Below are 15,730 nucleotides of genomic sequence, written 5' to 3'. Positions count from 1 at the left end.
AGCCAATCCTGGTCTTGATGTGAAGGGAAAATGTGTCGCTGACACTGAGCTGTACTGTCGAAACTAACCCACCAGTGAGCTCTGTCACCTGGAGGAAGACGACTGATGTGAGAGAGGAAATCGTCCAACAGACTCAGACTCAGACCTTCAGGGTGAATTCAGCCAGTCCTCTGACAGTGGACTGTACAGCTGTGAAGCCACCAATGACATTGAAGTGGAAAGTCACAGCCAGCTGAGGTTAAAGTCAGATGAGTAGAATGATGCACTTGTGATGGTGGGAATGGATAAACAAGGAGGATATTCTGGCATTACTGCGTATAAAGTAAATACTGATCAGACGTGCTGGTTCCAAAAGGAAGAAAACATTACTCCACAATGTCAAAAACTCCACAGGGTTCTTTTAACTATGGTGTAAATTCATTCATTCATTAAACTTATCCAACATTTCTTTGAACTGAAAACGCCTATTTCAACATGACTAAAAGTGGCCTGTTGTCATAACTTGATTTATTTAAATATCACTTCAAAACAACGTTACAAAGTGCTTCCCAAATAACAAAAAGTAAAACACATCAAAATATGAATATAAATTTAAAAACAAATTACAAATCTGTCAAAAAGAACAAATAAATTAATAAAAACTAGACCTACTTAAAATCAGTGAATTAAAGTAAGATGAAAGTTTGTTTTCAGCTCTGACTCAGTCTAAGGTCTGTCCTCGTTCAGGCTGTTTCAGAGCCTCAGGGCTCTTGTTTCAAAAGCTTTGTCCCCCAACTTTGTCCTCACATATTGATTTAATTTGGAATTTTGAACTGAAATCTTCTGCATAGTATTCACAATATTGCTCTCAGTGGACCGTCACTACATAGCAAGTGTCTTGGTCCAGATTTGTCCTGGGGCTACGAAGACCAGAAGCGCTGGATCATTGCCTGAAGTGGCCCACATCCGTGTGCTATCTGGGTTGTGAATTAACCTGAAAGAATCTAATGTTTCAGATTCACCTGTTGTTGAGATAAAGGCCATTTCACTTGGGTCCTTTTTCCAGATAAGCGAGGAAGACGGCATTTCTGTCAGTGGCTCTTCTGATAACCAAGTGAAAGTTGGTCGCTCTCTCATCGTTAACCTGTGACACCGATGCCAATCCTGCCCCGACGTACTCTACTTCAGCTGACACTTTATTTTTTCATCCAAACACATCAAACCAAAACTTCCTTTAAAGAAAAACTATCGATGCAAAAGCCAATTTTTCTCATGTATTTCTTTGTGTCCAGTTTTTTTAATTAATTATTACTTCTGACAGTTGAACCAATAGCACCTGAGAAATTAATGACCCAAAGTACTTCTTAAATCTCTGTAATTCTTCCACTAGAGTAAAGTATAATTCTGTGGAAATTGAAGCCTTGTGACTTTAAGCAGTTATAAGTTTTCTTATATAATTTGTGGTGTAATTGTGTAATGCAAATGTGTATTGTTTTCAGGTTTGCATGTTATTGTGCTCCCTAGTCCACTGTCTCCAAACTTACCTTGATTTACACCCTGATGAAATAAAAACATATTATGCAGGACTACCTATATTATAAAGACCATTATATTGACAGTGGTTAAATCTGACAGTTTCGTTTTCTATATTTTGGTTACTGCAGACAGTCCCAAACATGTGACAGTTCAAGCCAACTGGTTTTGATGTGAAGGAAAATGTGTGTCGTGCTGACACTGAGCTGTACTGCCGTAGTCCAACCCACCAGTGAGCCTCTGTCACCTGAGGAAGACGACTGATGGGAGAGAGGAAATCGACTCAGACTCAGACTCAGACCTTCACGGGGACCAGGCCAGTCCCTCTGACAGTGGATCGCACAGCTGTGAAGCCACCAATGACATTGAAGTGGAAAGTCACAGCCAGCTGAGGTTAAAGTCAGATGAGTAGAATGATGCACTTGTGATGGTGAATGGATAAACAAGGAGGATATATTCTACATTACTGCGTATAAAGTAAATACTGATCAGATGTGCTGGTTCCAAAAAGAAGAAAACATTACTCCACCTTATCAAAAATATTGAAGTTAAAAAAGGAACAGTAACCTAAAATCAGTGGCTGTAGTTTGTTTCAAAGAGAAATTGCTGAGAAAAAAAATCGAAAGTTTCACCAGGTGAATCTAAAGCCAGTCTGTTTTATCTTTTATTGTTTTAATGCCCATTAACTGGTGTGAAAAAAAGTTCCACATTTTTCTCAGTCTGGCTTTAAAGAGCAGCAATAATGTCACTTCATTTGTTGTGTTATTCATGTTTGATCTTTGATGATGTTCAGAAAATGACGTTGTCTTTCTCCTGAATTCTGGCTAGCTGCTCCAAAACACACAAACATCACGGAGTCGGCAGAGAAGCAGGAGCTTGACGGAGGAGTTCGATGCTGAGCTGCATCAGTCACAGCTTTCCCAGTCCACCTCTACCATGGTACAGGAAGAGTCAGGGCGAGGAAAAGGATAAGCTGTCCGAGCATCAAAACCACACAGTGTACTCAAACCAGTCAGGAGTCTACTATCAAGGCCGCAGAAATGAAGTAGACCAAAGTTTGTCTGATCCCGTCCATCTGTTTGAACGTGAGGAATTTCAAGGCCTTATAACTGTGTGTTTTATTGATCAGGAGACATGGGAGGTTTATATCAGACTAGTTTTCTGCTGTCCGTCCATACGCCCTAAGTGTCCTATGTCCTACGCCCTTCGCACAAACACACAATTAGAATCAAGGAGAATTGATTTGATTTTTGGTAGCCAAAGGTCAAAGGTCAAGCTCTATATGATGCTCCTCTTCTAACCACAGGAAACTATCAGCACATCCCGGTTCCCTCGTTCCTGCTCTATTTGTCCTGATGATTATCATTTTAATCATCGTAGTTTTGGCGTGAATGAATAAGAAGTGCATTTGATTAAATGAATACATTTCAGACAAGGTCTGGCATGTGTAACTACATTTCATGTCCCTCTATGTTTTCAGATATAGGAAGAAGAAATCTATTCAACAAGGAACAACAAACAGAACATTCTTATTTGGTTTTTTGGTGATGAAACATTTGTTTAAGCCATTCTACTTCTTTATGAAACCTCCGGACAGAAGTGACATATCCTGTGTGTGTGTGTGTGTGTGTGTGTGTGTGTGTGTGTGTACATCATTTCAGGGTTGGTGTAATGGTACCAGGAGGAGGAGTCTGACGAATGAGAATGTCTCTGCGGAGCCTATCAGGAGCAGAGACGACCTCTTGTCAGAGCAGTTGAGGCGTCCAGGGGCCCAACGACGCCAGCCCTCTTCCAGACAGCACGTAAGACCGCACTCCACACAACACACTGTCCCCACTCTTGAGGACAAGGGAACACTGTGTGGGACAGAGTCAGACATGGGCTGCTGCTCATGCTGGAGTCAAAGCATCCATTTATTTTCAGATCCTCCAGACATGAATGGCACAATGAAAGTCTGCCTTGCTATTTATAATATTCATTGACTCTTAGTGCAAGTGTTTATTCTTATATATCTTTATATTCCACAGGCCTCCGACCGACATCAACGTTGTTTACAGCATTTTGAATCTGCCCCAGGTGAGTCCCGGGTTGAGACAACACTTTAAACAAGAAAACAACAAGTTAAAACAATCATATATGGAGACTTTAGTAAAACTCACGAAGATTTATATTAAAAAGAGTTTAATTCAAAGTGTCTGGTCATGGTGGCCTGTTGTCAGAACCTTGTGTTAACACAATAGATTTGTAAATTATTTAACTACCAGTTGTTGAAACTTCAAAATCTATTTCTAATTGGCTATTTGTATATTGGAAATCGTAGGAAACAGTGATTATGGAGAGTTTAGGTATAAGATTCAGGATATTTAAGACTCTGCTTCATCACTTCTGACCTGTTACAGCTGTAAAACTACTAATTCTTCTAAAAACTCTAAATTATGTGATAATTTCAATAATATGTTATCAAATATGTTTTAATGGTGATATTACAAAGCCTCCGAAGTCCCAGAATGTGTTATTAGTTTTATTTTGAGTTCACACGATGCAAGGATCTGAAACAAGACAACAACATGTGCACATTAGATTTAAAAATTGTAAATAAATAATCTATCAGGATATCTACAACCCCTCAAATTGACCATATGTAGAGCTACTGCCCCATCTTCTATCATCAGTATTAGTCTGGCTCTACAGGCAGATGTGTTCTTTACTGTTCAAGCTGCTGCTTTTCCCTCCTTGTACTTCCATATCCTGCCCTCACTGTTTGCCCTGTCAGTAGCTGTCTATCAGTGCACTTATATCTCAGTATACTGGGGCCAGTAATTAAAAAAGACAACCTGTACAGCATCCATTTTAGAGCATGAGTGAAGCGATTCAGTTGCTGCTTGATAATCACTGATGTTTTCTGGTCTGCTCAGGCTGCCCTGCACAAAACCCCACAAGACAGCAAGCTGGAAACACCGAGGACGCATTCTGTCAACTACAAATTTCCTCTCTGCACTCTTTAAGAATAAGATAAAGTGAGGATTTAATCTTTGTGTTACAATACCAGAACAACAAAGGTGTTATTGATCAGCACATCGCCATGTTGATATTTGTCTTCAAGGAACAAGCAAAGAAAGGTAAAGAAGACCCTGTGTATAACAGGTCTGCCAACGCGAGTTAGAAAGGTCAGAACCGTGATTTCATGTTGTTATATCAGTCTCTATGTTTTGCTATTAGTTGAATTTAATCCAGAAATTGTTCCATAAATAATCTATAAACTACCTCCGCTCTCATCCTAGAATGAACCAGAGAGCCTGCAGGACTATGAAACATTTAGTAATGCAACTGCACGTGCACCAACATCTCCAAATCTATTTGACGGACTACACCAGTGAAGGTGAAGTGAGCCCACTATTCACAGGTGACATTCACAGCGAGGCCCCGACGCTAGATCTAATTCAACAGAGACTCCAGCAGCTCACACCAAGATGAGAGCTAATACTGACGTCAGGATTTGACCCAAGATGTTCTCGTCCTGCTTTTTACAGCTACCTCGGGCCTGAGGAAGTTTATATTCACAAGAAGTCATCACAGAGAGTCTGAAGAGTTCATGTGTTAAGCAAAATAGGTCAGAGTCAGAAATCTACAGTAATGTAAGCTGGTCAACAAACCTTATGCAGCTACAACAAAACCCTGCGTGTAGCCATTAGAGTATTTAAAACTAGCTAGCAAGAAGGCACAGAAGTTACATTACTGAGCTAAAATATAATATATTAATATTTGCACTGTTAATTAAAGGTTTTGAGGAAAAACAGTAACGAGCAAAATGTGAGGATAAACGTTAAAATCCTTTTATTTTGCAACTTAAAATGTAAATAATGTGAGTGTAAAATGATTGTATTAATAACTTTTATATAATCTATATATATAAACACATGCAGTTAGACAAGAATGCTGAGAATCACTGCTGAATGTTTTTTTGTCCTTTCCAGTGTTGTGAACTTTAATCCAAACCCACACACCTTTGAAAAATGTAAATATCCTGTAGCTCAAAATAAAATGAAATATGTTGGAACAAATGGATGAACTTTAGTTTATTGACATTATTGCTGGATTTGTGAACATGTCACAGCGCAAAGGGTTTCTGAAGAATGCATGTACACACAAAACGAGATTGCAATATGGAAAATGGACATTATCTTGTGATGCATTTATTAACGGACCATGTAAACCTTAGATTTACTTGAGTTAAGTGACAAGTAAATAAAATAAAGTATGATTATCCTGAACTTTAACTCTTGAGTATCCAAAGTAAAAGCAAATTGAGACATTAGGATATTATTAGATACTATTACATTTTCACAGGTGCATCAATGAGTACGATTTTAGTTGCCATGGAGCCAGGCCCGTAGCCGGAGGGCAGATCTCTAACTAAATATGCATATTTTAAGATGTTTGAGCAGCTATTGGTTAACAGCAGCTTCAAAACCATGTCAGTGGACAATAGCATAAATGACTTAAGAGGCCCGCTCTACTGCAGAGACAACCGGTGTACTGGGTTCTCTTAGTCTGTGGAGATCCAGAGAAGAGCCTGGCAGAGAAGAGGAAAGCCAGTCTGGAAACACTGAGGTCGCAGGGGTGTGACGCAGCCTAAAGCCCACGTGGTCAGACCTCCACCCTGGAGAAGTCTGACTTCCTGGTCTGCTGGACGACTCTGGGGCAGCATTCCTTCCAGAGATCCAGCCCAAGCCCTTCTCTTGGCTCTCCCGATGCTCACCTCAGCCCTGGTCACCCAGAAAAAGGAGGCCTTCAAAGCTCTGGTATGGGCCACAAGGCCGCATTCGGTGGGATGTCTGCCATTCTGTCTCCCTGGTGGCTTCTATGGTGGACTCGAGTGTGGCGGTGCGGTTCCCTGACGAAAAGCACAGTTATCTCTCTGCCTGATGACAAATCAGTTGAGCGACTGGCCCGGCAGCGAGGCGTGGAACCCTGGGCTGCGGACATGGCCTCTCAGGAGGTTACCAAAGGGGAAGTGAAGCGGCGGCTGGCGGCGGCAGAACAGGACTTGGCCACGGTGTCGTCAAAGCTGGTGGAGATGGCCATGCCCAGACACGCCTGCTATGCCAGCCGGGCCCTTCACCGCCATGCTGCAAGCCTGAATGGCGCCATTGATGAAATGGCGGCCGATGCTGTGAAGATCATGGCTGCAGCTCTCGGGAGGGGAGTGAAATGCTTTTTCTCTTTGTGCGATGCTCTCCTGGGTTCCTACGCAAGGTTGTTCAATTGCACTTTTATGTTTATTCAACTTTCTACAAACCCTTTGATACGTTTTCTACATTGTTACGAAGTTTTAAATAGAGACACTGTAAATACTATGTGAGCATACCCTCCAAATAAATATGTAGTACTGAAAACTGCTCTGTGCCTGTTAACAAGACTTCACCACAAACAAAAAAAAAAGAGGAAGTGGGAGGAAGTGCATCTGTGGTGCAGATACTGTGAAATGCTGCGAACGCTATCGCTGTAATCTGAACACCTACAAGAAGCTGTTTTCTGGCTTGCATGAAAGGGGATGCAAATAAGTATTTTTAAAGGTTTTAGGTCAAGTGTGAAAACTTCCTTTTTCTGTAAAGTCTCATTCTCGGAGTGAGGCTGTGTGTGACAGACTGATACAAGTGGGTCCTCTGAGGTAAGAACAAGCTTCTATGGTTATTTATCTCCTCATGATGTTAATCTACTAGAGTAAAATATAGTGTTTTATTTTAGAAGTTTTATTTACAGTATATACACTGATTACAAACTGTATTTCTTGGGGATAAAACAAGAGGATCTTTTTCATAGTAAAATTTGAATCCAGATCACTTATTAACAATAATAATAATAATAATAATAATAATAATAATAATAATAATTTAAAACCCTTTTTCTTCCATTCAGTTGAAATACTTTTTTCCAAATGAAAACTCAAACATCAGTTTCAGATGTTGTAGTTCCCTGAAGACTGAGATGAACCCAAAGAGCCAGATATGACTTTTTAAACAGTATTATGGAAAATTTGAATTTAATGAATACACTGATGTTTGCAGTCAAAATATTTGATATGTGTTCTGGGGTTTCTTTGAATAAAAGTGAATTGAACAAATAGCTAATGTCAAATAAAATTAAAAACGAAACTATAAACTATATGTTAGTTATTAAAGGAAAAAAAAAGAAACTGAACTTGGGATTAACAAAAACATATTCTTTTTTAAAGAATATGTTCCAAATATTCCATTTTAAAATAATTACATTTATTTATCTTTAAAAATGACAAATTCTGCGTAGAGTGTGAGATGACTTTGTGATTTCAATTCATCAATTTTTTTGTAAAACTACAAGTTCACAACCATCTTGAAAAGAGGAACAAAACAAAGACAACTCTAACTGTCAGTAAAGAAATGAAAAGAGGAAGAAAGAAATTTGAGACAAGATGAAAGGGCCAACATTGATCACACGTTTTACAGTAAAAAGAAAAAGTTCTGTGATCTTATGATGTTTTTATCCACTTTTCAGTTTTTATTTGTTTCAGAAATCCAGTTGTAGTCCCACATGAGATGGAGGCTCAGACAGTCACGTGGTTGGTTTTTCTGGCCCTAATAAAACGTATGATTTTATTTCTCCACTTTGAAAATGGGTTTTTTTCCAACATTTGCATTAAAGATTAACTGACTTCTCCTTACTCTGTGTTTTCACCGACAGATGTTTCTACAAGTAACCCTAAATCCTCTTTAAACTAGAACCTGGTTACTGCCAGCTACTGAGGGATCCTGCTCTGGAAATTAATTGCTAAGTCACAAGAGATGATGATCATGACGCAAAACTGGCTTTGGATGAAAGATAGACGCATGGTCCAAAGTGATGAAGACTATAATACCACTGTCATTTACAGCACAAATACCTGGACACGTCCGGTCAGTCCTGACTTTGAAGCAGAGGAAATACATCGGTTCTTCATCTTGCTATGAATAGTTACTGGTCGGGCCACTGTGCAGTATTTTGATCTGTGACCTGAGAACAAGTGACAGCGAAAGTATTCTTGAGATTCGTGAGGGAAGTTAAAATGGTCATCTGAAGAAGTGACCTCAACGTTGAAGGTATGTATAATAAAAATCTGAATATTAAAATACATTTCAGAATATACATAACATTACAATTAGTGGACAAATGTGTCCTTCATGCCCCGAGCAACGACATTTATTAATTAATAAGCAAACGTACATGAAAATGAACATTTGAACAAACACCAGTGATAAAAACTACAGAATCCATCTTTGAGATCATTTTAGTTGATGTGTATTTTGACTTTTTAGTTTGGTCCATGTCCCATTCACTAAAATTCAGTAGGTGAGATTTATACCGCAGTCAGGCAGCAGGTATGCATCTAGACACTTTGGCTTCACTTTTATCGATGGTTTGAACTATTCTAGATCAGTTATGACTCTAGAGCAGTTTGGCTATAGCTTCACTACATAGTTTCCAGTCAAGTCGGCTACACCTTTAAAAATCAATGTTTCGTATTAAAATAACGCCTCTCAGTGACACTGTACAATTTGAATTTAGCTGCTGTGTAGACGATCATCACATTTCTCTTGCTCATTCTCAGTGAACCATGCCCGCTCACTCTTGAGGGACCAGCTGTCGCGGGTGGAGTCCGACGAGGTCACACTCCACATGCTCCACTTCAAGTTCATGTCCTTCAAACCTCATTCAAGATGTGACTCAGATCGACCGACACAGGCCAGACTCATCAAGATAAGGAAAGAACCACTCAGCTTTAGAGCCAGCAGGGAGGATGACGGGAGGGTGTTTTCATGCCAAACACAGGACAACACGGATAAATATTTGATCCAGAATATTACAGTCACTGTTAAATGTAAGTTGATGAATTCATTTTATTGATGTACTGTTTTTTAGGTAATACACCCTGCTGATATGATTATTATTATTATTACTTCCAAGAAGGCTGCTGGTTCAAAACCCAATCCTTTGCTGTGATCTTTCTGTTAAGTTTGTATGTTCTCCTGTCTACATGAGTTCTCTCTCCCTATACTCCAGCTTCGCCCCACAGTCCAAAGACATGCAGATTGGGATGAAGTTCATTGAAACTCTAAATTGTGTGAATGGATATTTGTCTCTGGATGTCAGCCCTGTGATACGCTGAGACCTCTCAAAGCCAGAGTCAGCTGGGGATTGGCTCCATCCTCCCACAACCTCAAATGTCCACCAGTGTCATCAGGCTGCTCTGGATAAATCCACAACAACTTGTGGCGTGTCTGTGATTTTCAGTCATTCCCTTTTCTGCTATCCATGTATTGATTTAATTTGAATTCTGAACTAAAATCTTCTGCATAGTATTCACAATACTACATTTAGTGGACCGTCACTCACATAGCAAGTGTCTTGGTCCAGATTTGTCCGGGCCACGAGAAGACCAGAAGTGCCGGATCATTGCCTGGAAGTGGCCTGGTTACATCCGGTGCTATCTGGGTTGTGAATTAACCTGAAAGAAGCTTCTGTTTCAGATTCACCTGTTGTTGAGATAAAGGCCATTTCACTTCTGGGTCCTTTTTCCAGATAAGCCGAGGAAGACGAGCATTTCTGTCAAAGTGGCTCTTCTGATAACCAAGTGAAAGTTGGTCGCTCTCTCACGTTAACCTGTGACACCGATGCCAATCCTGCCCTCGACGACTTACTTCAGCTGACACTTTTGTTTTTAACCAAACACATCAAACCAAAACTTTCCTTTACAAAAACTATCCATAAAAGCAATAATTTTCTCATGTATTTCTTCGGTGGTCCAGTTTCTTTAATTAATTATTACTTCTTGACAGTTCAACCAATAGCACCTGAGAAATTAATGACCAAAGAACTTAAATCTCTGTAATCTTTCCACCAGAGTAAAGTATAATTCTATTAAATTGAAGCCTTGTGACTTTAAGCAGTTGTAAGTTTTCTATAGTATAATTTGTGGTAATTGTGTAATGCAATATATTGTTTTCACAGGTTTGCATGTTATTGTGCCCCTAGTCCACTGTCTCCAAACTTACCTGATTTACACCCTGATGAAATAAAAAACATATATTATGCAGGTTCATTCTATATTATAAAGACCATTATATTGGACAGTGGTTAAATCTGACAGTTCTTCGTTTTTATATTGTTGGTTTCTGCAGACAGTCCCAAACATGTGACAGTTCAAGCCAATCCTGGTCTTGATGTGAAGGAAAATGTGTTGTTGACACTGAGCTGTACTGCCGAGTCCAACCCACCAGTGAGCTCTGTCACCTGGAGGAAGACGATTGATGGGAGAGGAAACTCAGCCCAACAGACTCAGACTCAGACCTTCAGGGTGAATTCAGCCAGTCCTCTGGACAGTGGATCACAGTGTGAAGCCAACAATTACATTGAAGTGGGAAAAGTCACAGCCAGCTGAGGTTAAAGTCAGATGTGAGAATGATGCACTTGTGATGGTGAATGGATAAACAAGGAGGATATTCCACATTACTGCGTCTAAAGTAAATACTGATCAGACGAAGTTGGTTCTGTAAAAGAAGAAAACATTATCTACGAATGTCAAAAACACCACAGGGTTCTCTTTAACTATGGTGTAAATTAATTCATTTATTAAACTTATCCAATATTCTTTTGAACTAAACGCCTATTTCAACATGACTAAAGTGGCCTGTTGTCATAACTTGATTTATTTATTTAAAAATCGCTCATAAAAGAATAAATAAAAAGAATAAAAACTAGACCTACGTAAAATCAGTGAATGAAGTAAGATGAAAGTATGTTTTCAGCTCCTGACTCAGTCTGCTGTCTGTCCTCGTTCAGGCTGTTTCAGAGCCTCAGGACTCTTGTTTCATTAGTACAATAAATCGTATCAGCTGGACTGATGAAGAGGAGTTTAGGAGCTTCAGGAGAGGAGCTCCCTTTACCACTGTTTGTTGGATTTTTGCTCTGCAGAACTTTTACATTTACAATAAACCTATGTAACACAGACTAGAGGGAAGAAAAACTATAAAATCATAATGTTCCTTCTTTAAAGAAGATTCTGCTTCCTCTCTACAGACCCGCCCACTGAACCTATACTGTCTATGAGGTCTGAGGTCACAGAAGGTCAGACCATCACCGTCAGCTGCACTGTTGAAAGTTTCCCACAGTCAACTCTCACCTTGACGAGGACCAACACAAATAATCAGGCTTTAATAATCACTGAAAATAATCTTTATTCACGACCCAACAACTCTCTCTCCCACAAGATTAATGTGACTTCAGCCGACGCTGGCTGGTACGTCTGCCGTGCCCAGAACAGTGAGGGCTCAAAGGACAGCAAGAAGAAGACGTTGGTGGTGAAATGTGAGTGTTTCAGCTGTGGCTTTTTTTTCAACCAAACAGATCAAACCAAAACTTTCCCTTAAAAAAATCTATCTATGAAAAAGTAGCTTTTCTCATGTATTTTTCTATTAACTATTACTTCTGACAGTTGAAACAATAGCACCTGAGAAATGAATGACCTAAAGTAAATGTGTCTATTTGATTAAGAACTGTAGAGCTTAGAAAATATCAATAAACTACCAGACCCTATATAAAGTCATTTAATCTCTAAATTATCAATAATAATGATCCAGTAATGTTACGTGGTGCCACTCTGCCACTTAATGGATACTCCTGCTAAACTACTGTGCTGCTTATTTAAATGATGAATTCATGGCTATTACTTGTAATGGAGTATTTTTGTACTGCGATATTTCTACTTTTACTTAAATCTCTGTAATTCTTCCACCAGAGTAAAGTATAATTCTGTTAAATTGAAGCCTTGTGACTTTAAGCAGTTGTAAGTTTTCTTATAGTATAATTTGTGGTGTAATTGTGCAATGCAATGTATCGTTTTCACAGGTTTGCATGTTATTGTGCTCCCTTATATAAATTAGTCCACTACCTACAAATTAACCATGAATTCAACCCTGATGAGATAAAAAACATATATTATACAGGGTCATTCTATATTATAAAGACCATTATATTGGACAGTGGTTAAATCTGACAGTTCTCTGTTTTCTATATTTTTGGTTACTGCAGACAGTCCCAAACATGTGACAGTTCAAGCCAATCCTGGTTTTGATGTAAAGGAAAATGTGTCGTTGACACTGAGCTGTACTGCCGAGTCCAACCCACCAGTGAGCTCTGTCACCTGGAGGAAGACGACTGATGGGAGAGAGGAAATCGTCCAACAGACTCAGACTCAGACCTTCATGGTGAATTCAGCCAGTCCCTCTGACAGTGGACTGTACAGCTGTGAAGCCACCAATGACATTGGAAGTGGAAAGTCACAGCCAGCTGAGGTTAAAGTCAGATGTGAGTAGAATGATGCACTTGTGATGGTGAATGGATAAACAAGGAGGATATATTCTACATTACTGCGTATAAAGTAAAAACTGATCAGACGTGCTGGTTCCAAAAAGAAGAAAACATTACTCCACAATGTGATGTCATTCAAAATAACGTTTAGCAAACCTGATACAAAATATTGAAGTTAAAAAAGGAACAGTAACCTAAAATCAGTGGCTGTAGTTTGTTTCAAAGAGAAATTGCTGAGAAAAAAATGTAAAGTTTCACCAGGTGAATCTAAAGCCAGTCTGTTTTATCCTCCCATTTAAAGTTTCACATTCTTCTCAGTCTGGCTTTAAAGAGCAGCAATAATGTCACTTCATTCGTTGTGTTATTCATGTTTGATCTTTGATGATGTTCAGAAAATGACGTTGTCTTTTCTCCTGAATTTCCCGGCTAGTTTCTCCAAAACACACAAACATCACAGAGTCGGCAGAGAAGCAGGAGCCTGACGGGAGGAGCTCCGTGATGCTGAGCTGCATCAGTCACAGCTTTCCCCCAGTCCAACTCTACTCATGGTTCAGGAAGAGTCAGGGCGAGGAAAAGGATAAGCTTGTGTCTGAGCATCAAAACCACACAGTGTACTCAAACCAGCCAGGAGTCTACTACTGCGTCGCAAAAAATGAAGTAGACCAAAGTTTGTCTGATCCCGTCCATCTGTTTGAACGTGAGTGAATTTCAAGGCCTTATAACTGTGTGTTTTATTGATCAGGAGACATGTGGGAGGTTTATATCAGAACATGTTTTCTGGTTGTCCGTCCGTACGTCCTGTGTTTGTGAACGTGACATCTCAAGAAGGTCTTGAGTGAATTTCTTTAAACTTAGTGAAAATGTTTAGTTTGATTCAGGGTTGAAATGATAAGAATTTGGTGGCCAATGGTTACTGTGTCCTCACAAAGCTGTGAACTCACAAAGCATATTTTTGCCTTGTAAAAGCAATATCCACGTGACGCCTTGAGGGAATCCTTTCACATTTGGCACAAACACACAATTAGATTCAAGGAGTAACTGATTTGATTTGGTAGCCAAAGGTCAAAGGTCAAGGTCACAGTGGCCTCACAAAACACGTTTTTTGGCCTCTTGAAAGTCATTCTACAAAACCGCCTTTGGAGAAATTCCTTAACTTTCGATGAGAACTCAAAGATGTGAACTGATTAGATATCAGTGGTCAAAGGTCACAGTGGCCTCATCAGAATCTTGGTTGGCGGAGGTAAACAACTGCAGAACAGTATTTCTAGTTCAGTGTGAAATAAATCTCTGCACATCGAATAAAGTTGAAACTAATTCTACTTGTTCACAACTCAGTGTCTATATGATGCTCTCTCTCTTTTAACCACAGGAAACTATCTGGAGAACCTGAAGTTCCTCGTTCCTGCTCTGTTTGTCCTGATGATTATCATTTTAATCATCGTAGTTTTAAGGTGAATGAATAAGAAGTGCATTTGATTAAATAAATACATTTCAGAGATGGTCTGGCATGTGTAACCACATCATGTCCCTCTATGTTTTCAGATACAGGAGGAAGAAATCTATTCAACAAGGAACAACAAACAGAACATTCTTATTTGGTTTTCTGGTGATGAAACATTTGTTTAAGCCATTCTACTTCTTTATTGAAAACCTCCGGACAGAAGTGACATATCCTTTGTGTGTGTGTGTGTGTGTGTGTGTGTGTGTGTGTGTGTGTGTGTGTGTGTGTGTGTGTGTGTGTGTGTGTGTGTGTGTGTGTGTGTACATCATTTCAGGGTTGGTGTAATGGTACCAGGAGGAGGAGTCTGACATATGAGAATGTCTCTGCGGAGCCTATCAGGAGCAGAGACGACCTCTTGTCAGAGCAGTTGAGGCGTCCAGGGGCCCAACGACGCCAGCCTCTTCCAGACAGCACGTAAGACCGCACCCACACAACACACTGTCCCCACCCAGGACAAGGAACACTGTGTGGGACAGAGTCAGACATGGGCTGCTGCTCATGCTGGAGTCAAAGCATCCATTTATTTTCTAGATCCTCCAGACATGAATGGCACAATGAAAGTCTGCCCTGTTATTTATAATATTCATTGACTCTGTATGCAAGTGTTTATTCTTATATATCTTTTATATTCCACAGGCCTCCGACCGACATCAACGCTGTTTACAGCATTTTGAATCTGCCCCAGGTGAGTCCCGGGTTGAGACAACACTTTAAACAAGAAAACAACAAGTTAAAACAATCATATATGGAGACTTTAGTAAAACTCAAGAAGATTTATATTAAAAAGAGTTTAATTCAAAGTGTCTGGTCATGGTGGCCTGTTGTCAGAACCTTGTCTTAGCACAATAGATTTTTTATATTATTTAACTACCAGTTGTTGTTGTTGTGCATATGATACATTAAGCGTGACACCATTAAATCATGTGCCTTTGGGCATTCAATAAATTTGGTTATCCCAAAAAATATTGAATATTAATATTACAAATATTAATATTAATAACAACTTTAATTGATTAAAGTTACCTCGGGGCACCACCCTTCAAAGGAAGGGAAAAGGTAGCCAATTTATTGATTAAGTCACATGAAAGTACTAATCAATCTGATCAATAATTTAATTAATAACTATAACCAAAGTTACCATATACAGTAGATAGTTAGCAAAGTTAAAGGATATGGAGTTCTTGACAGTGTAGAGGTTGGCAAATGTGAGTATGTGTGTCTGTGTCAGTGAGTGTGCTTTCAAAATGGCGCCTGACCACTATGAAGACAAAGTCCCCCTGGTGTTTACACCATGTGTCTGAGGTCACATGTATGTGTTAAGTTTGGGGAGATGTG

At 39.5% G+C, this 15,730-nt stretch overlaps 1 protein-coding gene across 1 annotated transcript in view; it reads left to right on the top strand.

Annotated features, from left to right (window-relative positions):
• The first annotated feature begins 7,060 nt into the window (after positions 1 to 7,060).
• Positions 7,061 to 15,730, top strand: part of LOC118113339 (B-cell receptor CD22) — a 1,629,935-nt gene continuing 1,621,265 nt past the window's right edge. Inside the window, exons 1-5 of the mRNA XM_047340748.1 lie at positions 7,061 to 7,183; positions 8,047 to 8,136; positions 8,233 to 8,244; positions 11,605 to 11,892; positions 12,616 to 12,891. Of these exons, the coding sequence (XP_047196704.1) occupies positions 8,088 to 8,136; positions 8,233 to 8,244; positions 11,605 to 11,892; positions 12,616 to 12,891 (625 nt within the window). The 5' untranslated portion in view covers positions 7,061 to 7,183; positions 8,047 to 8,087. The remainder of the gene's footprint in view (positions 7,184 to 8,046; positions 8,137 to 8,232; positions 8,245 to 11,604; positions 11,893 to 12,615; positions 12,892 to 15,730) is intronic.

This window comes from Hippoglossus stenolepis, chromosome 8, assembly GCF_022539355.2.
Source record: "Hippoglossus stenolepis isolate QCI-W04-F060 chromosome 8, HSTE1.2, whole genome shotgun sequence".
Taxonomy (NCBI): Eukaryota; Metazoa; Chordata; class Actinopteri; order Pleuronectiformes; family Pleuronectidae; genus Hippoglossus; species Hippoglossus stenolepis.
The sequence above is the reverse complement of the archived record's forward strand: the minus strand, read 5'-3'. Positions and strand labels throughout refer to the sequence as shown.